Source organism: Salminus brasiliensis, chromosome 3 (genome assembly GCF_030463535.1).
Source record: "Salminus brasiliensis chromosome 3, fSalBra1.hap2, whole genome shotgun sequence".
Taxonomy (NCBI): domain Eukaryota; kingdom Metazoa; phylum Chordata; class Actinopteri; order Characiformes; family Bryconidae; genus Salminus; species Salminus brasiliensis.
The window spans coordinates 52,229,634-52,256,067 of NC_132880.1; the positions used below are offsets into that span (position 1 = coordinate 52,229,634).

A 26,434-nucleotide genomic window follows, 5' to 3' on the forward strand; every position below is an offset into this window, starting at 1 on the left:
GTGAGACCGCTGGCCTTACACCACTGAGGGACACTGAGGGACTGAGGGACACTGAGGGACTGAGGGGTAGGTAGCGCTCATTATTGTCCTGTTTCTCTGAGCTGAGCAGAACATCTGCAGGTGTGTGTGTGTGTGTGTGTGTGTTGGGGGTCTTTGTGCTTTGGGGGGATTTGGGATGCTCGGCTCTTTGTGCTGTTGAGGATCTGCTCACCTCCTCATTCTAATAAAGAAGAAGATCAGAAGATTAATGTCCGGAGATCAAACGCAGAGCTCCCCGCGCGCACAAAGCGCACCATCTGAATGTGGCGCGCGCGCTGGTCAGATCCTCCAGCCCGGTCCGGGTCGTGGTCTCCCTCTCTGACCCTGCTGGACTTAAAGAAGTACCGAGCAGCTGGAGGTAGCCGTGCGTACACACCTTAAACTGGGCCGGACAGTCCAGCTGGACCCGAACGGACCCCCTCATATTAAACCAGTCCGTGCAGAAGAGGTTCGTTTGAGGGGTTCTGGGAATGTGGCTCTGGTCTGGTCTGGTCTGGTGTGGTGTGGTGTGGCGGGTTCGGGTTTTGGGGAAGGGTACACGCTGTGACTCTGCTGGGGCTCAGGGGAGAGGGTGGGACCGCGCTCGAGCGGACTTTTCATTACTTCCAGATGTGCATCACCCGCTGCCTCGCGCTCAGACCTCTGCGGTGGTCAGCACAGCAAACGTGTCTGCAGATGTTCACTGAGGCAGTTTACTGATCTTTACAGAGGATCAGCTCTGCTGGGAGGATCAGCCAAGCGAGGGAAAGAAGAGCTGAGTTACACCAGACAGAAAGTTACAGATATCAGTCCTTACTAACCCCCCCCCCCCCCCCCCCCCAAACACACACACCTTGTTGAAAACTCTTTCAGTAGCAGCTCTGTGAGGTTCTGTGAGGTTCTGTAAGGTTCTGTGAGGTTCTTGAGTCGTCTTGCTCCTCCGCTCTTTTGAGGTCTATCAGCAGATGTTTGATGATGTTCAGTTTAGGGGACTGTGAGGGTCATGGCTGAACCTCAGCTTGCTCCTCCTGAGGTGGTCCAGTGTGGATGTTGGAGAGTGTAGGGTCATTATCCTGCTGTAGAAGCTCCTCCTTTCATCTTCAGCTTGTTTACAGATGAGGAGATGTGTTGATGGTTGCTTCCAGAATCTGCTGGTGTTTCACTGAATCCAGTCTTCTCCTCCACCAGTGAAATGTTCCCTGGGCTACTGGCCATTCTGGATCATTGTATCTCCAAACATGCAGCCCACAGGACTGATGAGTCATCAGAAAATCCGTTAGTCCGGACTCCACCGTTCCAGAGTTACCAGATCTTTTTCAGTCAAGTCGAGGTTTTCATTCTACGAGCAGTCTCTCTGAAAGCCATCCAGACCGGCATTGTTTCGTCATTAACTGCAATTTCTTTATCACTTTTCTACCTTCTTCCAGTCTTCTCCTGCTGTCCGGGCCTCAGATATGCTGAAGTTCAGAGTCCAGAGGCGGCTGGTTGTTGGGACGAGGAGTATTTTTAAAGTTCCTCCATTAAAAGCGTTTGTTTACATCCTTTCTGATGGTCTATCTGATCTTACTGGTATCAGATCAACCGCATGAAGCTGGAAAACACAGTCATTCTTCCTAAGAAGGGTAGTGGAACACTCTCACACTGCTAGTCAAGTCAAGTCAAGTCAAGTCAAATTTATTTGTATAGCGCTTTTTACAACTGTTGTCGTCACAAAGCAGCTTTACATAATTATTACTTAATAAAGAACAGAGACAGAGAAGAAAGAAGAAATAACATGAAGCGTCAAAGACCCCCGTGAGCAAGCCAACGGCGACAGTGGCAAGGAAAAACTCCCTCAGAGCTGGAGGAAGAAACCTTGGGAGGAACCAAGACTCACAAGGGGGACCCATCCTCCTCTGGCCAGACTGTTTTAAACATTAATGATAAAAATTACCAAACCAGGTACAACAGAAAGTTAATAGTTGTGATATTAATAGTGTCAGACAGGCACGAGTCCATCTAGGTTTCAGCACGGCCACCAAACAGGCAGCAGCGGCTGGCGGGTGAGCCATGGGTGGTGGCGGGTTGGGGGGGACCCGCTGGCTGGACTGGTAGGTGGCAGCTGGTTAGATGCAGGTAGAGGGGACCTCAGCAGGCAATCTTCCTGCAGATCGGGCTGGGTGGCCATTTACTCGGGGAAGGTAAAGAGAGAGAAGTTAGTTCTAAGAGGAATTTTATGGAGTGCAGAGAATGTTGATCATCAGCATCTGGGTATGTCTGATGACTCCGGCAGGTCTGATTATCACAGCATAATTAAAAGGAGAGAGCCAGAAGGTAACACGGACACGGGCGTACCCTGAGAACACCAGCATCTATCTGCTCCACCGTCAACAAACCTGAGTGATCGCGTGTAAGCAGCGAGACGACAGCTCCAGCATCTCAGAGTACTACAATTCCCTGGGTCCGCGAACCCCTGGACCTGCAGCCCTTATCTAAGAAACATTAATTACCAAAAGCTAAACTAAACATATAAGTTTTCAGTTTAGATTTAAAGATTGAGACTGTGTCTGAGTCCCGAACATTATCTGGAAGGTTATTCCAGAGCTGGGGGGCTTTATAGGAAAAGGCTCTTCCCCCTGCTGAGGTTTTCAGAATTTTGGGAACGCGTAAGAGGCCAGCACCCTGAGATCTAAGTAGTCTTGATGGTTCGTAATATACTATAAGATCCTGCAGGTACTCAGGAGCGAGGCCATGTAGGGCTTTATATGTTAATAAAAGAATTTTGTATTCAATACGGAATTTAACTGGGAGCCAATGAAGTGCTGATAGAACTGGACTGATATGGTCAAATTTTCTAGTTTTAGTAAGAACCCTGGCTGCAGCATTTTGCACCAGCTGAAGTTTATTGAGGTTCCTGCTGGAACAACCTGACAAATGTGCATTACAGTAATCTAGCCTTGAGGTAATAAAAGCATGTACTAGCTTTTCTGCGTCTTGTAGTGATAAGGAGTTTCACTGCTACCCATACCCATAACCCATCTCAGCACAAATGGCTTCCTTATCTTATAACAATACTGGAACCTTTTTAAAATGAATGTATAGCAGTGACAGAACCCTGTTAGAACCCTGTCCGGTTCTGCTGATACTGTAAAGGGCTCTTTGAAGTGTTGAGTGTTCCTGTACTGGTGCGCTGGCGTCGCTCTGTGGATTCGGCTCCAGGAATGCGGAACTGAAACACAGCGGCACCAAGATCCAACATCCTCGATTACTCAAACCTGTGGAGATGCCGGTCCGATCAGGCGACGGATGGATCAGACTCCAGTAGGAGCAGGGGTTCTCAGTCCTGCTCCTGGAGTCCCCTGACCTGCTCAAGAACACCGCACTGCTCTCATTCACGAAAGAGGGAGGTTAGGACTAATCTACTGACGGGCTTTAGCTTAAACTGGACCAGACAAGAGTTTCGTAAAGTGACCCCGGTGACCCGACGGCCCGCAGTGAATCCGCCCAATGCTGACTGCAGGTGACTTGGCATGCCAGGTCAGATCTGATCAAGGAGCTCGCCTTTCTGCTCAGTCAGCGTTTTCTCACACAGGTCTGATTCCAAGTTCACAGTCTTTCCACCACCAACCCTTCAGCTCCCAGTAACGTCACACATGAAGGCCATAAGCAGAGGACAGGCCTTAAAGGGGAGGTTCACTGTTTTCAGCACATTCTCTTATTAGTCACAACCATCCAGAACACCGGACCTCACCCACGGCTTCAAGCCGGAGCAGCAGCTCGACCAAGCCAGGACCTGTACTACCGCTGCTGAGGTGAACTGGGTGTGGTAGAGCAGGGAAGCCATTACAGCAGGGGTACGTCTGACCGGCACTGAGAACCGCTGGCTGAAGTCCTCCGATAAAGCCAGATCGTTCTTGTTCTCAAGAACAGGAAACTGTACGCTGTAGGGTCACATGTGTCTTATTACATTTTAAATTCCTGATATTTCTTTATTTTTGTTTGGTGGAGAAAAGCAGGCGGCTTCCAGCAGAGCTGCAGGCCAGTGTTTCTCACCCTGGTCCTGGAGGCCACTGCCGCCACATTCTAGTGCTTTACTTGCTTTAACCCAGCCACTGGAACCCGGCTGTTAATCAGCTGAGTAGATGCGTCAGGTGTGTCGGGAGCAGAGAAAAGTCTAAAAAGAGCCGGGCGGTGAGCCTCCAGGACCAAGGTTGAGAAAGACTGCTGTAGACGGAACCTGGAGGAAGGCATGGACTGTGATGTGTGTCTTCAGTAGAGCATCTGGAGACTCGCGGCGCTTCTGCGAGTTTATCATTGTGACAATAAGATTTATCCGTCTGTCTGAAGGTTTAAGCGATTGCTCCACTGGACTCTATTTAATCCCAGAGGATCTTCAGTTTCTCAATACTCAAGCTGTCGCCGAGGCCGAACTTCGTAAGATTAGATTATAAACGATGGGAAACAGAACCGTAATGAGGTCTGGCTTAAAGAACAACAGGAGTCGGTTATTTAAGACGGTGTTTGCACTGCTTACCTGCCCCGCTTTGCCATTTGGTGAAGCAGAATGTGAGAAACCGCTGTCTTCATTATCCTCAGCAAACACACCTAATCCCTTTAAGACGTTCATCTAAAAGAGAAGATAGAAATGTGTGTGTGTGTGTGTGTGTGTGTGTGTGTGTACCCCAGAGTGAAGGTGTATCTCTTCTCCATGTGCAGGGCATGTGTTTGGGGTATGTGTTCAGGGCCTGGGCTGCTGGCTAACACACTCCTCTAATCTGGAAGTGCTTAAGGAAGACATTAATGAGGGTGGGGGTGGGGTGGGGGGGTAATAACAGACGGGTTTATGTTTATGGGACTGAATTGTTGGTTCTGATGCTCAGTTTGGTTCTGACCTATTAGTCTATTAGTCCTCAACAGCCAAGTGAAAACAGCCTTATCTTGGAATTTAACCTGGGGCCTGGAACTGAATGTCCATGACAGTACCCTGCCTCTCCCCCACCCCCCTTTTGTTTACGTTACCCCTCTGTGTGCGGTCACTCGACCCGAGTCTCCAGCCTTGCTTTAAACAGCACCTATCGAGCTCATTCGTCACACACATTCTTCTCCTCGCCGCTCCCGCTGCTGTTCCTCCTCTCAGCCTTGGCTCTTCTCTCTGAACTCTCTCTCTCCTCCTCAGTTTTTCACCGCCCTTCATTCCAGCTCTTTCTCTCACAGGAATTCTGCTTTAATTCCCCTTTTTTCTTCTCGGTTTCTGTAGCAATTCCTGTCACCCGAGCCGCACCCATAGGCCGCTTCCTGTCGGAGTTCGGCACAGGGGCCAATAGCAGGGCGGCGTGTGTTTTCTTCTGCTCTCGTCCCTGCGGTAATGTGAGCAGGGTGAGGCCCCTCCTCGGCCCCTCCTCGGCCTCTCCGAGCTTTAGCCGTGACCCACCGCGCTTGGTCTTTTTCTCCATACCACGCGCTGATGTGAAAAGCAGCCCGGCTGCATGTGTGTGACGCCCACACTGACCTAATGGAGGGACGTTTCCAGCGTTGGTCTTGGTGGTTTTGCTGCCCACGGTTAAAAGTTCTGCATCATCCTGAAAGGGTTTGTCCTGACGGTGCTTTTGAAGCTTTAGAACCATCAGAAATACAGCGGGTTCTGAAACATCACGGTTCTGTATGAAACCATTATCTAAAGAACCATTAAAGAGCTTTCTAAATTATTATTTATTTATTACAACATTTTAAACGCACGTCCTTCACTTCAGCATCCAAACTGTTAGAATCCAGTTTGGTTCTGTTTGTACTATAAAGGGCTCTCGGAAGTGTTGGGTGTTTCTGTACTGCGCTGCCCTCACTCTGTGGGAACGGGTATTTGACTCGGAGGAGAGGATTTGGTACCACAGTTCTGTTTGAGTAAGAAGCACAGATCTCTGTAGTTTGGCTAGAGAACGTCCTCCACGTATTCCTCCATCGCTGGATGTCAACAGCGTTCCTCCTGAGGACCACCAACAGAGAGCACTTCCCCAGATCACAAGCTTCCTTCGGACTGTGCTAATTGTACTGAATTTCATTTGTTTACTTGTTTACTTGTTTACTCGTACAAGTCCTCATCCCATTCACAGATGATACGTTGACTTTGACCTCTACGTTCATTCCACCAACAAACAGGAAGTAATGGAGGTTCAGACCGGCACACACTGCACACAGTCACAACACTTCACGACACAGACCTGGACCTTCTGAAAGCTTCTTAAGCGTTGTGTTGAGGTCAGGCCTCGTCTGGAATCTGCCAGACTGTCTGCTCAGGAGTGTGTCTAGAAAATGCTCGTGATCTCTCAGGAGGAGTCTGTTTAATCTATGCAGATAGGGCCATTGTGATCACAGCATTCTTCATCCTTTAGTTCAGAGCTTCAGCTAAGCCTGTTTAAAGCCTCATCAGGGCTCTCCATGCCTGCTTTGGAGCATATGGTCCAAGGCTTGAAGATGTAAAGTTCCTGGTCTTTTCAGTGGCTCAGGCTGGGAGCGTTCTTAAGCTGAAAGCAGGCTGGAGCTCCGACTCGCTGCTGGAGGTATTTCTGATCCAGGAGTTTCCGTTTGCATTTAGATCTTTAATATTTTTCTCCTCACACACCCCAACTCTTCCCCCCACCTCCCCCAACTCCCCTCCCCCGTCCTTCAAAGTTTCTTCTTCTTCTTCTCCTCTCCCACTTCTTGACTCTCGTTCTCTTCTTACATCTACTGTATCTCTTTCTCCTGATCTCTCCTAGTCTAGGTTGAGCGGAAGTGAGCGACTGGTTGCTGGGTCCGTGGGGACCTGCAGCTCCCTTTCCTGTAACTCTTTCCGACCGGTACCCAAAAGCACTCGTATGTAATGAGCCGTTGCTCTGTGACTGTAGAGGACTTTATCGTTTGGAGGAAATCCGGATTTGGGAATTTGCTGCGTGGTTTTTAAAGTGTGCTTTGGGTGCAGAAGAGGAGAGCGTTTAACGGTGGCCACTGGCCTCGTGCTGCAGCTGTTCTCTCTGAGAGCGTGCCAGGCATTTGTCCACTCTTAAGCCTGTGCCAAGAAGTATTTCTGGTCGGACGTGTCTGTAATGTCTTTACAATAGAGTTTGCCATCGCTCTCTTCTGGTCTGGTTACTGATCAGTGAAATCAATAGAAATCGCTGTAAGTTCAGTGACTTTCTCAAGGTCTGCTCGTTTAGTCCATCAGAGAAAGAATGGAACCTCTTAGCAACAACAGCTCAATGCAAGCATGACGTGAGCGTTCAGGCAATCGCTCTCTCTCGCTCTCGCTCTCTCGCTCTCAGCTCCTCCCTAATATATATTAGAACCAGCTGTGGAGCTCAGGCCTGAATGAATGGTTCTTTGTGATTTGGCTGTCACTCCTCTCCTGTATAAGGGTCTGTTTCTCTCTCTTCTCTCTCTCCCACTCTCTTATTCAGTCCAGACACTGGCACAGCGAAAGTCCTGCAGCAGTAGAATTCAGTATGTCTTCTCACAGTGTGACAGTGTTGCCTAACGGAATGAATTAGCAGGCCCATTACCAACATCTGAATATGCATTTTGCAGCCGCTCCAGCAGTGGGTGGCTGAGGAATGAGAATCCTCGGGGGACGTTGTAGCATTAGAAACGCATCATAAGAAAAGCTAATGATCCTAAGATGCCTCTCTGTCTGGTCATGTGCTTCTCCAGAGTCGTCCTGGCAGAATCGGTCACAGCATGGCCGGCAAGCCTGGAGTCGCCTGTGGGGGCTATCGCAGTTGGATCAAGTCTAGTGAACCCAACCCTGGTTCCTTGTGACCGGCAGGGTGTGTGGGTGTAGCTCTGGCTCTGAGTCATTAGCAGCGCTGAAGCTGAAAAACATTGCTCATCGTCACCACGCAGAGTTTTTCCCAGACTTCAGAGGCCCTTGCCAAGCCTCATGTTGTTGTGGTTCTGCACGAAAGGGGGTGTGTTGTTTGTGATGCTGAGGAGCAAAGAGGCCAAACCCAGCAGCTTATTTCTCACCGAGGAGGCTTTGACTCGTCACTCCCTCAGATGATGAAGGTCCGCTTTAGGCTCCCAGCTCTTTTTTGCCTGGATCTGGACTCATGAGGTGTGGCGTGGTTGGTTTGGTACCAGGGATCAGGGCATTCCACCTAAACAAGGGGGTGCGGCTCCAAGAATATCCGCCCGTGCCAACGACAATAAATATGTCAATGTTCATTACTCTTCTACATGGCAATTTACGAAGCCTGGGTTGAATTTGTCTCATAAATCTCATGTTTTCTCCTGCAGGCTGGAAGCACCACCCTCTACAGAGCGAGAGAACCAAAGAAAGGAGCAGAAAGTTAGAGTGAAGGAGACAGTCCTGGAGGCTGGGCTGGAGAGAGGAGCATCGTTTCACTGTGAGTCATATTTTCTGAACAGAGAAAGCTTCCCTTGAAATGGTCCTCACTGATGTTTCAGGGCCCGACCTAAACGACGGGGGCAGATTCTCTGGGTTCAACCAAACTAAAGTTATGAACTTCAGTGTTGGTTAAAAGAGCTTTTATTCGAAGTAATTCTGGACCGTTTCTGTTGGTCAGTTCGTTCCTTTCGCAGCAGTGAGAAGTGAGATGGTCAGACTCCTCAGGCTTTAAATTGAGCACATTGACACACAATACACTGTGAATATTTCTGCATCTGGAGGCTGGCCTCCACGTATTCTCCTGTATACCCCATACTTACACCCAGTATATCCTATACTTACTCCAGCATTCCTTTGCCAGTTGTATTTTAAGGGTATAATGCAGTCAGAGGAATTCTCTGTGAACATCACAGATTGCTCTCTGGTGGAAAGCATCTCACAATTCCTGAAAGTTAAAATACAGTAAAGTGAGTTCTTTAAAAATTCAGTTTGAAAGTTTTAAAAACATCCTTTGACTTTTCTAACAGTAGATAACTTCTTTTCTTTTCTTTTCTTTTCTTTTCTTCTCATTTAAACCTTCAGGAACTATTACATGTTCTCCACCATTAGAGAAGCAATGGAAAACCTACCTCTTCTGTTTTACAGAGCAGTGCTGCTGTCAGTGCAGTCGTGTAGGGCTGAGGAGCACTGTCTTCTTATGTTGTCTCTTTTGGGTGTTTGTGGTGTGGAGCTGGGTTTAGGGTAGTACTGTAATAGTAAGAGGTATGTGGCACTTTTTTATGGATGTTTAGGACACGCCTCTTTGCTAATATTGTTATTTTTTTCTACTTGTTTAATTTAACTGTTTTTTTTTTTACTTGCTTTTTGTGTGGGATTTAGCTCAGTGGTAGAGCAGATGCTTTGAATGTATGAGGTCTAGGGTTCAAGCCTTGACATCTCTATACTGTTAGGGCAGTGGTGCTCACGATAAATTGTCTATGATAAAAATAATTGCTATAAATTATATTATATATTATAAATAGTTTGGCAGATTAATCATTAATCTTTTTTTGCCAGTCCAAAATGCAGTGCAGCATATTTGTAAGTGCTTGTTTTCGACTGTGTTTCATGGCAGCATCTTTTTGGCGAGATATTAAAGCATCCGGGTGTTAAAACGTCCATTATACCGTTTATTGTTCCCAGCTTGGAAAACTGGATGGTTGTGTTTTAGAAGGGCTTTTAGGTTGGATTTCTTTGCCACGGTTTACATTTACATTTACTGAAGAAGAACCACAGCTAGTTTAAATAGACTAAAATTCAGATCCTCTAATCTTAGACTCTACTAAACACAAGTCAATATGGAGACCATAGTACTCTTCTCTTCGCCTGAGTCCTCTCAGAAGAGGAGGGTCTTCAGTCTGGGTTTGAGGACAGCGAGCGTTGGACTCTGCTGTTCGGACACCCAGGGGAAGTTCATTCCACCACTTCGGTGCAGGACAGTAAAAAGTCTGTCTCTAGTTTTAAAACTAAGTTGACGATCAGTCTCGTTCACGTTCACTCTCTTCCTACACGAAGGAGAGCCTCTGACAGGGTTTAGCCAGGTTCACCAAGCTGCCACTGTGGAGCTCTTGAGCAAGGCCCTTTGCCCTCTCTGCTCCAGGGGGCGCTGTATCATGGCTAACCCTGTGGTCTGGCCCTGGCTCTCTAAGCTGGGATGTGTGAAGAGAAGAATTGAATTGTTCTGTCTGTGTATGTGAGCTCCTTCTTTTTAAAACCAATAAAAATGTTTTTCATACCCAGGAATGAAATGAAGGCGTAGGTGAGAGAGAAACCCCCTCTTCTGAAATCTGAGCAGTACTGAGCTTCTCTGCTGCCCCTTTCCCTCTAGATTACTAATGTCAAATATTTGACTGCGTGACCCTGGTGGCAGGCCACGTTAACTGCCTCTGGTCTGGAATGTAGGGGAGGGGAGTGAGAGGGGAGGGAGGCACAGGGATTGGGAGGTAGAGACGTGGGTCTGGGGCAATGCTGGGGAACTGGCTGTGCTGCATGTGGGCTGCTATAGAGAGGAGGAGCTCCACCAGGCTCTGTTCACTGTCAACTCAATGAAACACTGTTTATGAGCAGGGAGGAAGGTCACCGGCACAAATGCACACACTCACGTACACACACACACACACACACACACACACACACACACACACACACAAATAGGCATGCAAGCTCTCACACCAATGCTGGTCTCTGTTCCGGGGGAACAGCAGAGCTGGTATGATTTGGGGGGAGGGGTGTTTGGATACCGGATAAAACGGTGGGGAAGATTGGAGAGAAGAATGGAAAGGAGAAAAGGTGGTGTGCAATAGTAGAAGAAGCATAAAGAGCACCATCTGCTGATGAAGACAGAGGAGAAGAAGGTGGAGGTAGTGTGGAAGTGTGAGAGCTCAGTTTGGGCGGTATTGCTGAGAGCTTGGATGTTTATCATGCTGTGTGACCGAACTTCACACTCTAATTATATCTCATCAACTGTCTCCCTGTCAAGCTTGTCCCCCACCCTCCCGCTGACTTTTTCTCACACTCACTCCCAGACAAAACCCTACCCACCACCAAGGCCCTGACTGTTTGGCTATAACCCCAGGTCTTTTTTTTCCTTTTTGAGTTGCTCCACCACAAATCTTAATTTCTAACAGTCTAACCCAGGGTGATGTTAACACTGCACTGAGAGATGGAGGCAATGCAACTAAACTCAAACACCTGAAGAAATGTGTCCAGATGGCTCCAGACTCAGCATTTGAGCACAAGAACCCAGATCTGCTTTTCTGCAGTAGGGTCTGGAGAGAGTAGGAATTCTTTACTGTATCAGAGGAAACTGCTTGAGGAAGATGTGAGAGCATCCGTCTAATAACTAAACTGAAACATCCCATAGCTGAAAGATTTCTGCATGGAGGAGCGGGAAACTTTTACCTCACAGGAAATGACATTTCAATTAATTCAATTTTATAAATGATGATTAAAGTCATTTCTTCAGTTGTGTGTGTTTACTTAGATCACATCCAGATGTTTAAATATATAATAAAACAGAAGGTTTTCATGGGGTTTCCTCCTTTTTTACATTACTGTATGTGGTATATAGTATAGTGTACTTATATGATAGTATATTAGTAGATATTAAAACTGACTACATATAAATTTACTGGCAGTTTGTTTGTGGTTGGTTTCTGGCCTTTAATTTCTAGTCGTAGATTAGAGTAGAGCAGACTTCAAACAGGAAGCACCCTAATGCAAAAATGTCCCACATTAGTCTCGGTCACCCTGTATATTAAAACACACATTCTCTGACATTTCTCTGATGTAACATTTTCGTTAAGCAACGCAAAGTGCTGTAAGTAAATCACCTAGTGAGACAGCAGGGGGGCGAATAGTCGAGCAGATATTGGGAGAAAAATACTTTTTCTTGACTAAAAAGGCCACAAAAATTCGGAGTCGGTTTTGTCAGTGTTTCCGAGTGACCTAGTTTCCCCCGAGTAGGCAAGAATCTAAACAGTCTTGGAGGGTCATGAGATTAGGCGGAGGGGAAAGTGTTTTTGCACGAAGGCCCCGTCACTGGATGAAGAGAAAAATGAACCATGGACGACCTCGGCTCAGTGGACAAACCGTCCTCAAATCCCTGTGAAGTTCGAGCCAAACGTTTTAAACTCGCCCCCCACTTTAAAGAACACAGATAGCCTGTGGCACAGAGATGACTAAACAGTAAGACTCCCCTTTCACCCTTATCCCCTCCTCATCGTCCCCTACTCCTCTCCAACCCTTCTCCACCCTCCCCGACCCCTCTTTACGCCTTCCCGACCCTCTTCTACCCCTCTCCACCCTCTACAACCCTTTTTCATCCTTTTCCCCACCCTCACCTACCCCTCTCCATCCCTAATGACCTAGAAAGTTGATCTTTGGCGAGGCCGCTCTCTAACTCTCTAACTCTACAGGACCTTTTTTCATGTTGAAGGAAGTTCAGCTCAAAGCCAGCAGGAGAGAAACCACTGTCGCCTGAAAGAGCACGCTGCGCTGGAGGCTAATACAGGCACGGCTCGTGGAGGCGACGGGTGTTTGGCTTGGCCTGACCGAGCTGTACGTGGAGCAAACTTGCTCTGCTGGAGTTGGGATGTGCCACTGAGAGACAGGAAGGAGGACGAGGAGACGGCGGTCAGCTGCAGTCTCCTGATTGTCAGCTGACTGAAGAGAAAGAGAGAGAGGGAGGGGGGAGAAGGTGGGGGACATGGAGAAAGAGAAGAAAGGGAGATGGAGAGAGGTGGAAGGCATGGAAAAGTGGGAGAGAAATGGTGTGTGTGTCTCTCTCTTTTCCAGCACCTCCATATGGAGTCCCGCAGTGGGAGCAAATGATTCCTAATAAGGTTGTAACTGGAAGCCCTTTCTCCACGAGTTGCTGTAGCTGCCAACAGAACTTTCCTTTCCATTCTCTTCCTTCCAAGCATGAGAACCAGAAACAAACAGAAAGCGAACAGCCAGGCTCTGAAAGTGGAGAGAGACCGGGAACCAGCCAGACAAGCTTTGCCCTTTACAGCTGTACAGTAGCAAAATTACCAAAAATAAAAGGGTTCCTCCAGCGACGCCATAGAAGAACCATTTTTGGTTCCATGAAGAACTATAGGCCGTTATTCAGAAGAGCTTTCTTCTTTCAACCCACTGACGCAGTCTTTACAAAGCTTCTGCCGTTCTCCAGCGTTCCTGATTAGAGGTGTGTTGAGTTGAGGAGGACAGTGGGATCACCATTATAAGAGCAGAGCTGTGAACAGTTCTGCTCTTTAAAACACATCACCAATCTGACCCAGACCTTCTGACAGGACTTTCCTCATCATCTCATCTGAGAACATTCTGAGAGAGATGTCGGAGAGCGAGGGCCAGTGATCTTTATAGAAATGTGAAGAACTTTTAAATTGGGAAAGAAGATTTCCATCAGGTGAAACTTCCAGTTACTAACATCTGGGGGAAGGACCTGTCTACATGTCAGTTAACCTGGGATTAGATTTGGAAAAGTAATGAGCACATTGAATTCACTATAGATTACAGAGAGAGAGAGTGTGTGTGTGTGTGTGTGTGTGTGTGTGTGTGTGTGTATCTGTGTGTGTGTGTCTGTGTGTGAGAGAGATCCCCGGCTCTGCTCGTGGGTAAACAGGGCAGGCTGCTGAAGGTCGTGTGTGTGGGTTGTAGCTGTTGTTCTGGTCCGGATTACTCGCTGATAGTTGCTGGCGGGTCGAGGGCAGGCCTGATGTGTGCTGTGGTCTGTGTATCAGGGTATCTGTGTATGAAGCCTAGATCCAGCTAGTTTTATTAGTATCGGGACAGATACCCGATCTAGCTAGTTTTATTAATATCGGGACAGATACCCGATCCAGATAGTTTTATTAGTATCGGGACAGATACCCGATCCAGCTAGTTTTATTAGTATCGGGACAGATACCTGATCCAGCTCGTTTTATTAGTATCGGGACAGATACTCGATCCAGCTAGTTTTATTAGTATCGGGACAGATACTCGATCCAGCTAGTTTTATTAGTATCGGGACAGATACCCGATCCAGCTAGTTTTATTAGTATCGGGACAGATACTCGATCCAGCTAGTTTTATTAGTATCGGGACAGATACCTGATCCAGATAGTTTTATTAGTATCGGGACAGATACCCGATCCAGCTAGTTTTATTAGTATCGGGACAGATACTCGATCCAGCTAGTTTTATAAGTATCGGGACAGATACCCGATCCAGCTAGTTTTATTAGTATCGGGACAGATACCCGATCCAGCTAGTTTTATTAGTATCGGGACAGATACCCGATCCAGCTAGTTTTATTAGTATCGGGACAGATACTCGATCCAGCTAGTTTTATTAGTATCGGGACAGATACTCGATCCAGCTAGTTTTATTAGTATCGGGACAGATACCCGATCTAGCTAGTTTTATTAGTATCGGGACAGATACCAGATCCAGCTAGTTTTATTAGTATCGGGACAGATACCCGATCCAGATAGTTTTATTAGCATCGGGACAGATACCCGATCCAGATAGTTTTATTAGTATCGGGACAGATACCCGATCCAGATAGTTTTATTAGTATCGGGACAGATACCCGATCCAGATAGTTTTATTAGTATCGGGACAGATACCAGATCCAGATAGTTTTATTAGTATCGGGACAGATACCCGATCCAGATAGTTTTATTAGCATCGGGACAGATACCCGATCCAGATAGTTTTATTAGTATCGGGACAGATACCAGATCCAGCTAGTTTTATTAGTATCGGGACAGATACTCGATCCAGCTAGTTTTATTAGTATCGGGACAGATACCCGATCCAGCTAGTTTTATTAGTATCGGGACAGATACTCGATCCAGCTAGTTTTATTAGTATCGGGACAGATACCAGATCCAGCTAGTTTTATTAGTATCGGGACAGATACTCGATCCAGCTAGTTTTATTAGTATCGGGACAGATACCCGATCCAGCTAGTTTTATTAGTATCGGGACAGATACTCGATCCAGCTAGTTTTATTAGTATCGGGACAGATACCCGATCCAGCTCGTTTTATTAGTATCGGGACAGATACTCGATCCAGCTAGTTTTATTAGTATCGGGTATCGAGTATTTATTTATTTATTTATTAATATGTATTACTTACCCTTCTATGTACATTGTAATGCCTGTTACTTATAAAATTATTGTTCACAAAAAATGTTAAAAAATAGGTTCTTCAAGCCTTTAAAAGATTCTTCACACGTCACAGCTCTATTGCAAACTTTGTTCTTCCCCCTTTGTGGGACCTTTATTTTTTTTAAAGTTTAACAGTACAACGGAGCTGTGTGTACAGAGTTAGAGGACGGAGGCTGACTGATGGTTCCTACCTTTGACACAATGGGCAGAGTGGACTGCAGAGCAGCTGGCTTTAGATGTCACTGCATGGACAGTGATTGACAGCTTGTGTACAACTTATAATCTCTCTCTCTCTCTCTCTCTCTCTCTCCTTAAGGTTTTGAATGTGATGGTGTGACGAGAGGCTACTGTTACAATCATGGCTCAAGTGCTTCATATGGAAACCAGCTTTCCAGGTACATTTATGGCCCATTTCAGAATTGCAGGTGTTCAGGTATGGGTCCTGTCAGCTCTGTTATCGTTACACTCCGTTATCGGCCGCTGTGGTGCAAAGTTTGCAAACCTCATAAGAGTATTATTGGATACAATTGTAAACGAATGACCGTTACATTTGACATACCAGTCAAGTTCCTTCCTGATTAATCAGTGATGACTTTGTTTTCCCTGTTAGGGAAATTTTAATTACTTTTTTTGTTTGCATATACCAGCCATATAATGTAGGAAAATAAGTGATGGCTAGTTGATAAAAGTAGGTTTTGTAAATTATGCAAAATTACAGTAAATATAAGTAGGACATGAAAATAAAGCATTCATTATAGCGCCACCTTGAGGCAGGTCGGACTGAGTGACAAGAAGGAGACCTTACAGTTTGGTCTGTGCAATCAGTTTAAGTGCAGAAAAGGAATTATCTAGAATAATTAAACTCCTTGGATCCTTAATTAGTACCCAAAGCAAAATAAATAAATAAATCAACAATCTGTATGCCCTCAGTGATAGGGATTTAAAGCATGTTTTAACTGAAGAATGAAAAATGTCCCGTTCTTATTGTATGGGTAATTGTAATCAATCCAGTGATTACAGTGATTTTATCTGAGTAGCAGCTGTTACTGTCTGATACTGAACCGATCCGTTTACCAAGAAGATTATGCTCTCTAAAAGGTCGTCCTCCCCAAATTGTTTTTCCTTTAAGAGACACTAAAGACACAACTGTGGTAAATTCCTTAGCTGCCTATAGCCTGCCGTTAATTCTGTCCTCTGTAGTCTGACTTAGAGATTAGACTGAGATTTCCTCTGGTTTAAAGTTGATTTCCTCTCTGCAGGGAAGATTAACTCCCCAGCTCCTACTTCCCTGCACGCAAAGGATACCGAGGCTCCTTACTCAGTAGAGACCCCCTACGGTTACCGCCTGGATCTTGACTTCCTCAAATATGTCAATGACATTGAAAAGGGCAATACCCTAAAGAAGGTGCCAGTGCAGCGCCGCCCACGGTACGGCTCCCTGCCCCGCGGCTATGGCTACACAGGCTCGTGGTGGACGTCCACCGAGTCCTTGTGCTCCAATGCCAGCATGGACAGCCGCCACTCGTCCTACTCATATTGTGCCCCAGGCTACCACACCACTCAGAGGCCTGGCTTTGGAGCAGCACGTGTGGAGAAGACCTTGCTGGATGCTCGTCGCAAGCTGGAGGAAGAGAAGGACGCCAGGCGCTTCTCCAACCTGGGCAGCATGCACAGCAGCATGGCTGGATCCAACACTTCACTGTCCAGTGCCCACAGCTTCAACCGGGCCCAGGGAGGTGGTGGTTCGTACACTCCAGCCAGCTCGGGCCTTTCCACGCCTGTGTCCCCCACTCCGGCCCACCTGCAGCATGTGCGTGAGCAGATGGCCTTGGCCCTAAGGAAGATCCGTGACCTAGAGGAGCAAGTAAAGACCATCCCTGTGCTGCAGGTAAAGATCTCTGTGCTGCAGGAAGAGAAGAGGCAGCTCAGTGTGCAGCTCAAGAGCCAGAAGTTCCTGGGTCTGGGACGGAGTCGACCCCGGGAGCTATACATCGACATTCCTGAGGAAGAAGTTGGGGCTGGAAACACCAAGGCAGTAACAGGACTCTCACCCACAACGCCTGATGGCTCGCGCCAGGACTCAGGGTGCGAAATTGAGGACACGGTCATTGTGGGTGGTGGCCGCCCGGGGAACCGAAAGGAAGTCCGCACCATCGGGGTGGGTCCTGGCGTTGAGGAGAACAAGAAGACCCGTCAAGTGGGCGTAGGGGTGCGGGAGGAAGACTTGGGCTTGCTTCCAGAGACAACAGCTCTGAAAACCAAAGTGGAACAGCTGGAGGTACAGCTGAAAAGAACTGTGCAGGAGCTGCAGAGTGCTCAGAAAAAGGTGGAGACAGTGCAGAAGGAGAGGGTGGCCGGACCGCCCCAGGCTGACCATGCTGTGAGAGCCACCAGCCTGGGATGGCAGGAGCACCAGCAGGGTCGGATTGGGATGGGCCTCCACACAGTGGTCAGCTTCAGCCAGCAGGACCAGCAGAAGCAGCAGAGGACAGTGGGGATCCAGGTGTACACGCTGGAGCAGCCCACTGTAGTGGGAGTTGGTACTTTATTGAGGGCTCACGATTGCAGCTCCCCCACAAGGCCTCTTTGTGCAGCCCTTATGGAGGGAGGAACCCTCAGAGGGCATGCAGAACCTTTGGGTGCAGAAGGTAGCATTGCTTAAAAACAAATTCAGATGTTTATTTGTCACATATAAAGTGAGAAAGCTGAAGTTTTCTGTGTTTATCTTCTGCGTTCAGAATCACCTAGAGAGCTGCCCATTGCAATAAGCTCTAAGCAGGTACGAGAGGTCCTGAGAAGTGAAGTGTCCATGTCAGTGCCGATCACCAGCTCTGCCATTGCCATGGAGACAAAGTGCAATCAAGTGGCCCCTCTTTGCCTGAGGCTGAAGAAAGAAGAGGCACACCAGCCGGTCAAAGAGGTCATCCAGCCACACGAAGATGCAAACAAACCAGGTATCTTCCTGTATTTTTTAATGTTTTAATGTTCTCACACGTCCTGGAAAATCTGGAGAACTCGAACATTCAGAGACTATTTTTCAGTCATTAAAAAAATCCTGGAAAATGAGGAAATTGCTCAAATGTCCTGAAGTGTTACTGAGTTCCTGGTTATGTTGAGCTGCTGAGGCACTGGGGTTTCATATGTTATCTATTGATGCCCAATTTATGAAAGGTTGTCATCTGGACAGTAATTCACTTTCTGGATAGGTAGAATCAGTCAGCTATATTGAGTCTTGCTCCCAATTTGGTGAGAGATTATACATTTTGCCTCTGATGAAAAAGATTTGCAATTAGTGCTAACTGTTGAAAGTACATTTAGTAAGCGTGTGTGTAAAACCAATATATACTGAGAGGAATGTAGTACGTTCATTGGATGTATGTTGTCATTTGTGAAAGTTATTGAAAATGTTCTCCAAACATCCGTGGTAACCCTGTGTTTAGCTGCTCACTAGGACCCTAAAGGGTTTCAACATCAATGTTAAAGTTCTTTGTTTCTGTTAAAGCCTCTTCTCAGTCCAGCTTAAGATCTATCATGAAGCACAAAGCTGACCAAGAACCAAGCTCTCCTTCAACCAAGAAGAATCTGCAGTTCACAGGAGTCAATGGCGGGTATGTCTTCCACTGATGTTTTGCATATAATTACTACAGACTAGATCTTATTTTCCTGTTTTAGCCAGTTTGATCTGTACCCTCCATGAATGAGATCTGTGACGTGCACTACAGGTATGAGTCCACATCGACTGAAGAGAGCAGTTCCGAGAGTTCAGAGGCTGAGAGTGACACAAGTGAATATCATGAGGCCACAGAGAAGCTTCCAGAATCTGAGGCAGCCTCTGTCAGCAGTCCTGCCGCCGCTGCCGCCCCTGTCGCCCCTGTCGCCCCTGTCGCCCCTGCCGCCCCTGCCGTCCCTGCCGCCCCTGCTGTACTTGCCCTCAGATCCTCAAAAGACCCCACAGAGACAGAATCTACCCCTGCACTTCAGCACAGGACTATCCCAAATCTGCAGAGCATCAACCAGTCACCATCTCTGGAGGCCGACAAACAGCACTGTGCCAGCCAGTCATCTCTCACTGCCATTACTCCTCAGGACAGGGTCAACCAATTACCAGAGACAGATTCTACTCAGCACCACATGTCCCAAAGCACTGCCACATCTCCAGAACAAAGCTCCATCCTGTCATCAGCCACCTGCATGGTATTGGAACAAACTGTTAACCAATCCAAAACCACTGACTCCAGTACTCAGCAGGATTCTCACCAGTCAGAGGCTTTGAGCCTAACCCCTATGCAGTCTACTTCTTTGTCCTATACCACTGTTCCCTCTCAGCCAGATGCCAGCAAGTCTCAAACCACTGACCTCACTCCACAGCAAGGAGCCATCCTTTCAAACAATCAGTCTTCAGATACGTCTGTCCAACAGGACACAGTCCCATCTCCAGCCAGCGGTCCAGCTGAAAATGCTCACGCAGCTAAACAGGAAAGCAGGTGTGGTGTAAATAATAATAATAATAATAATAATAATACAATGTTCATATTAACTACTGTTTGAATTCTGGGTGCTTAAGGAGTGATAATAAGTCTTTTGCTTGTTCGATTTCAGAGGGGAAATGAGTGAGAGCCTCATGGCTTCTCTGAATACCTTGCAGAAGGCACTTGGTGAACCAAATGCCTTTAGCCAACAGGGGGCGGTATGTATAAACCTATGTGTAATTATATTCATATTTAAGACACTACATTGCAGTCTCTATGTAACTGGACAGTGACAGTTTTTGTGGTTATAAATAAAGGTCAATGTGCAGTGTGAGGATATTTATATCTGCACCAAGTGAACCATTTCATACATTCACATACAGACACAACATCAAAACAGCTGTATTCATATAATTGTCCATTTACATATGGACATGTATGTGCTTTAACACTTGAAATCAAGATCAGCTCAGCAGCAGAACCTCAGAATGAGTAAAGAAGAAAATCTCTCCAGGATCTACAGGTCAGATCTCCAGGAGAGGAGAACAGGGAGGAGCCCTTACTGTAACAGAGAGGTTTTCATGAGGGTAGGGTTAGTGTCCCTGTCTAAAGCTTTCTGCATCTCGTCCCCCAGAGGACGGCCTACACCACAGTGCTGCAGGAGTGGCTGAGAGTGTCTTGTCACAAATCGGCGGACACGGCTGTGGTCAGGGCCTACATGGACGCCTTCGCCTCCATCTCGCCCCAGTTGCTGGAGTTTGTGGTCAACATGGCTGATGGCAATGGAAACACAGCACTGCACTACACTGTCTCACACTCCAACTTCCCTGTGGTCAGACTGCTGCTGGACACAGGTCAGTGTCTGTGCTGGAGAGAGTTTTTACATTCACATTTTTAGTTTATGTTTGGGAGGGAAATGTATTTTCGTCGTTTTTTTTTTTTGTGTGTGTGTGTGTGTGTGTGTGTGTGTGTGTGTGTGTGTGTGTGTGTTTAGTTTAGTTTAGTTAAATCCTGTTTCCTGTTTCCACCAGATTGACATTAGTTAGACTTAGTTGATAAATTGGGAGGACCCCAAAAATCAGAGCTGGAAAATGACATTTCCATTATGAATGAATAATACTGAAATACTGAAATGACGATGATGATTATTAGTATTATTTGTTAATGAATCTGATGCAGAAATCAAATAATTTGTTTGTTTTCAAATTCCATTTTTTTTGCCCCCAAAAAAAGGCCAAACATGATTTGTCGATTTGTTATAGATATCTTTGTTTGCTGCTATTGATCAGGGCAGGACAGTACGATTATTTACACTATATGGACAAAAGTATTGGGACACCTGCTTGTTCACTGTTTCTTCTGAAATCAAGGGTATTAAAAGAGTTTCTCCTGCTTCTGTTGGAGTAACTGTCTCTACTGTCCAGAGAAGAAGACTTTCTACTAGATTCTGTAGTAGCATTGCTGTGAGGATTTTATTGCATTCAGTAAGAAGAGGGCCTCCTCAGCTCATTCCAAAAGTACTGGATGGAGCTCCACCACCATCATTCCAGAGAACACAGCTCTTCCACTGCTCCACAGCTCCTCAATGCTGGGGGGCTTTATACCCCTCTAGTCCACACCTTAGGTTCATGTTTATCTGCTGAATGTTTTCATTAGAAGGGGTGTCCACATTCAACATCAACATTTTGACATATAGTGTGCCTTTTCTAATGTAAACAGAGAGGGAAGGGGTTCTCTCCTGTAAGTAAAATACTATAAAATATGTTTGTGCCATTTTACACAATTACATTAAATATGGCGTATTTATAGACAGAATAGATGGCAGATTCTGATTATTTTTGGTATGCAATGACAAAAACACCTTCTGATGCTCTTTCTGCATTTAAGTCCATCCAAAGGTATGAAAACTACAAGACTCACTGATGTTAGCAAAAGTGAATGAGGCTAACAATACAGTATCTTCCAGCTCAAACCACAAACCGAGCAGATTAAATAAATATGTGTACATTTGATGTGTGTTTATATTGTATATTTATGTATTGTAAATTATTTATATTTCTGTATTTTTAATTCTCTTTTTGCTTTTTAAAAAAAAAATAATAATCTGTACTGTGCCACGGCCAGTTTGACCACCCAGAATCCACCAGTGTTCTGTACCATAAAGACAGTGTCCCGCTGGTTCAGCGCCTGACAGGTATGCATGTGCTTTGTGCAGGTCTTTGTAATGCAGACAAGCAGAACAAGGCTGGTTACACGGCTATCATGCTGACAGCTCTGGCTGCGTTCCACTCTGATAGTGACCTTCAGACTGTCCTGCAGCTGCTCCGCACTGGGGATGTCAATGCCAAGGCCAGCCAGGTGCGCCCTCTGCTGGACAAACAGTGTTCTAACTGTGCCTTTATGCAGTGTGAATTGAAGGTTGTCACTCTCTAATGTGCAGTAGATGACTTCTAACTTATGGAACTTTGTTTTTAAAATGGTTCTCTGAGCGATGCCATGGGAGAACCACATTCAGTTCCTTAAAGAACCATGCATGAAATACAAACGTGTGAAGAACCTTTCAATTGGTAAGGAGGCTTTACATCGAGGGGAGGTTCTTTTCCAACAGGTTCAGGTTCATGTTTTATAGAAGTGGTTCTCCTATGGCATCGCTCAAGGAACCCTTTGAAGCACTTTTGTTTTTAGGAGTGTCACATGATTATTATTCTGATCAATCATAACAAGATTGTGTGTGTGTGTGTGTGTGCTCTAGGCTGGGCAGACTGCTCTGATGCTGGCGGTCAGTCATGGCCGAGGGGACATGGTCCGGGCACTGCTGTCCTGTGGAGCGCAGGTCAACCTGCAGGACGATGACGGCTCCACAGCTCTCATGTGCGCCTGTGAGCATGGTCACGTGGACATCGTGCGACAGCTGCTGTCCATACCGGGCTGTGATGCCACTCTCACAGACAACGTGAGTTGAAGTTGTTTTGTTTCTAATTAAAATGTAATCACAGTATTCTAGTCAAGTCAAGTCAGATTTATTTGTGTAGCTTTTTACAACTGTTGTCGTCACAAAGCAGCTTTACATAATTAGTGATTAATAAAAGACAGAGACAAAGAAGAAATAACGTAAGACATGATTCTAAAGCTTCCTAACTTGTAATATACAATAATCTCTATCAGTGTAGAACCTTTCATACAGGAATGCAGCTCAAAGTGCTCCACAGATCTCTTTAAAAGAAAAAAGGGGTAGACAGTGTACTCCAATAAAATTAGACAGGATTGTTTTTTATCGTTCAGACTACAAGGACAGCTGAAAGAGTTTCTCCAGATTCCCAGCTGCAAATATAACAGACACATAAGACAACAAGTAGACATAACTAGACAGTATTGACAGATATAAATACACATAAACAGAAATATAGAAAATATTTAGAGAAAATTGCACATTGTTTCCAGTGGTGGTTTTACTGCACTGTGTGAAACAGGACGTGTAAACCTGACTCTGGTGAATAGTCATGAAGTGATGAGAAACATTAAACTTTTGAACTAAAGCTGCATTTATGAAAGTTCCCATAAATGTGTTTAATGAACAAAAATAAGAATGCAAAAGGTTGTGGCTATAAAATAATAAAATAATTTCATAAGTAAGTGAAATTAATGTACTTATATTAATTATATAATAATTAAGATTGCTTGTCTTATCTCAGTTGGTAAAATGTTAAAATGCATTTTTGGTGCATAAAAACTAAACGCTGCTTCCCCACAAACTCTGGGTTTGCAAGAACAGACAATAGACTGTCCTTAATGGATGAAGGGTCTAAATCATTTAATGCTTAAAAGTGTCCACTGCCTTCGTTAACATACTTCTTTGCTCCTTCAGGATGGCAGCACTGCTCTCTCCATTGCCCTGGAGGCCAGTCAGAATGACATTGCTGTGCTTCTTTATGCCCATCTCAATTTTGCCAAGCCGCCTTCCCCTGTGAGTAAAATCACATATGTACAGGTAATCTGTGACAGTCAGAACTAAACTTTGTATCTTTAGAGTAACTTAACAGGAGGGAAAACAACCTGGACACCGTGGTAAAAAGATTTTAAGATGCCAAAGAGAGTTTACTGAGTATTAAAGTGGTTTGGTGTATAAAAATAAGAAATGAGCCGCTTACCGTTTCTCCAGCTGTGACTAGAGATTTTTCTAGTGGGCGGGGTTTATGTAAATGTTGGGGATATGAATATAACGAGTCAAGACTGTGACTTTGGAGGGTTGAATTGTCCCATTTCACAGTTCTGTTTTAATTTTGAGCAGCTGGCTGTACTAAAATTAAAAAAGGGAAAAAATGTTGAGAAGAGGTTTTGTTCAGATGCAAAAATGTAATGTAGGATTTAACTGCAAGTCACTGTGGTTCATTTATTCATGTACCCTATTAATAATTACCTTTTATTTCAATTACTTTTAGGTGTCTCCAAAGTCTCCAATTTTAGGATCCTCACCATCTTCATCTGAAATGAAATGATCTCAGAAACAACAGATGGGCTAACTCTTCCTTTTCCAGCTCTTCACCAAGTTCTTCACCCATTCTACCATATCTACATACGAGAGATAGCAAGTGTGTGTGTGCACAAGTAGGTCTGTGTGTGTTTGTGTGTATGCTTGCAGGCACAGACTCAGACGTATGCCTTTGCCCTGTGTGTTTTTTGGGTGTTGAAATATATTTGTGCGCTCTATCAAGAAGTTAGCACTTAATCTCAAGTATACACTGTTCAGTCAGAACATTAAAACCACCTGCCTCAATATTATGACAGTTTCCCTCATGCCACCACAACAGCTCTGACACATTGAGGCATGGCCTTCACAAGACCTCTGGAGGTGTCCTGCTGTGGTCTCTGGAACCAAGACTAACGTTAGCAGTAGATCCTTTAAGACCTGTAAGTTATAAGGTGGGACCTCCATCAGGTTGGTAGTGGTTGGTGTGGCACAACAAATAACACCACTACCTGCCTGTGAGCTACCACACCACCAGGGGTTCGATTCCTGGTCTGGGTGACGATGCTGCGCTACACCAATAGGAGTCCTAGCACTACTGTTAGGCAAGACTCCTAACACTACACTGGCTCACCTTACCATCAATGCAATGCATCAGTGAGTTCGCATGAACCTGTCACCAGTTCCCCAGTTGTCCTTCCTTGGAGCTCTTTTGGTAGGTACTGTTCACTGCATACCGGGAGAGAACACCCCACAAGACCTGCCTGCTGATGTCCAGATCATCAGTGTTATTCACTTCAGTTGGCAGTGGTTTTAATGTTATGGCTGATTGGTGTATAGACAGTAATTTTGGCACCATCATAGGATAAGAAACTGAAACTTCATGGAAGCAAGCCTTGCTTTGCTGCTTTGTTAGGATAATTAGGTTTGATTATTTGAGCCCACATGTAATGTATAGCAAATCTGTTATTATCCATCTGCATCGTCTTTGGTTCTGAATGAGGTAAATTAACAGGTAATTATTATTCATTTATTAAGGTCATGATTATTCTGTAATCATAGCAATACTTACTGAAGCCATACAGTCAAAGTGTTCCAGCTAGTTATTGTTTTTACAGTCTTTTTACAACAGATTTTACAACAAAAAAATTGCTTTAACAGTCTTTGATAAAGGGTGCGCAGCATTTCAGACTTTTCAAACTAATGTTTTTTCCATATATTTTCCCACATCTTTTACACAGACCTGTAGATCAATACTAGATTGTGTTAAAAAGAGGATGTTTGTCAGTTCACCTCCAACTGAAGTTTATTGATGATACAATTTTGTATTTTTACTATTTTGTTACAGTTTATAATGTCTCCACCTGTACAGCAGTGTGTTAAATAGGATCTTCACTAATTTGCCTTAGCTTGTTTTTGTGCAGACGAACAGCAACATTAGCAGTGTGTCCTCCATGTGTTTGGATGTTGTCACCCTGGTGGATAGATTAGCAACCATTGATTCTTTTGAGGGCTGTGGCGTCGCAGTTTCGTCGCTGTCATCCAAAAACTTTTTATCTCCATTTTTGCAGTTTTCACTCTTTGACATAAGTTGAATCTGGCAGTTGTGTTAAAATGATGGATGGACCAATTGAAATGCTCCAAAATGACCTGAAAAAAAAAGCTGCCATTTTAGAGGTTTTGATGCGACAGTGACGATATGAAGGTTGAAACCTTTAAGTGTGTGTCAGACTGTAGAAGCAAGTAGGCTCTCCTAAAACACAACAGCTGAGCAGGTTGTTGGCCTGGGCTTTCCAAAACCATTGGCCATTCTGTTGTGTGTGTTTGTACAGTGAGCCAGAGATGTCACGAAAGTACTGAACTTCCAAATGAGGTGGTTTTGTCTTTGGTGGAGATGTGTTATAGAAGCTGGGTGGACTGCTATGGGTGGCAATGGTGGTGTTTAGTGCTGAAGTGGACATGGACGTGGACTGTCCTTCTCAGCCAGTTGCTAGACTAGAAAGTATGAAAAAAGGCGTACAATTATGGTGAATGTTTTTGAAAAAGATGTTTTCTGAAATAAGAATAATATATGTAATCTCAAGGTTTTAAGCAAATGATTATATGTGTAATTTTTAGCTTTTATCCACATAAGTTTTGAAGTCTTTGAATTGCAATCATTGTGGAATTTGATGGGTAACTCGATTTTTATCATGGTTTTTACACATGCTTTCTTATCACTTGCTTAGGAACTAATTGGTTTTATAATCTTTTATATTTGTTTTATTTAACTCTCTGTATATCTTTACATTTGTAATATGTGTTCACAACTACGAATATCTTTTGCCCCGTCTGCCTGTCTTCATTCTTAATTAGCATTAAGTTCACTTATGAAAAACAAAGTTTGTTTATCTCATTTCTGAAGAAATAAAGCTAGACATTACAGA

The 26,434-nt window shown here is 45.2% G+C and overlaps 1 protein-coding gene across 2 annotated transcripts; it reads left to right on the forward strand.

Moving 5' to 3' along the window:
* Positions 1-26,434, forward strand: kank2 (KN motif and ankyrin repeat domains 2). 2 transcript variants are annotated; one of them, XM_072676553.1, is made up of 13 exons: positions 1-66; positions 8,263-8,372; positions 15,391-15,469; positions 16,334-17,722; positions 17,813-18,028; positions 18,577-18,682; positions 18,797-19,558; positions 19,674-19,761; positions 20,178-20,397; positions 21,759-21,901; positions 22,296-22,496; positions 23,409-23,507; positions 23,983-26,434. In XM_072676553.1, the coding sequence occupies exons 3-13, from the start codon at positions 15,433-15,435 to the stop codon at positions 24,037-24,039; spliced, it is 3,318 nt and encodes a 1,105-aa protein (XP_072532654.1). In that variant the 5' UTR covers positions 1-66; positions 8,263-8,372; positions 15,391-15,432; the 3' UTR covers positions 24,040-26,434. The 2 variants fall into 2 exon arrangements, with proteins under 2 accessions (XP_072532654.1, XP_072532655.1); XM_072676554.1 differs by lacking the exon at positions 1-66 and adding an exon at positions 8,027-8,135.

Bases quoted from the DNA above. Each gene is read 5' to 3' on its own strand.
- kank2 (XM_072676553.1), top strand. From the start codon at position 15,433: ATGGCTCAAGTGCTTCATATGGAAACCAGCTTTCCAG. The intron at 15,470-16,333 runs GTACATTTATGG...TCCTCTCTGCAG, and splicing joins TATGGAAACCAGCTTTCCAG to GGAAGATTAACTCCCCAGCT. The intron at 20,398-21,758 runs GTCAGTGTCTGT...TGCTTTGTGCAG, and splicing joins CAGACTGCTGCTGGACACAG to GTCTTTGTAATGCAGACAAG.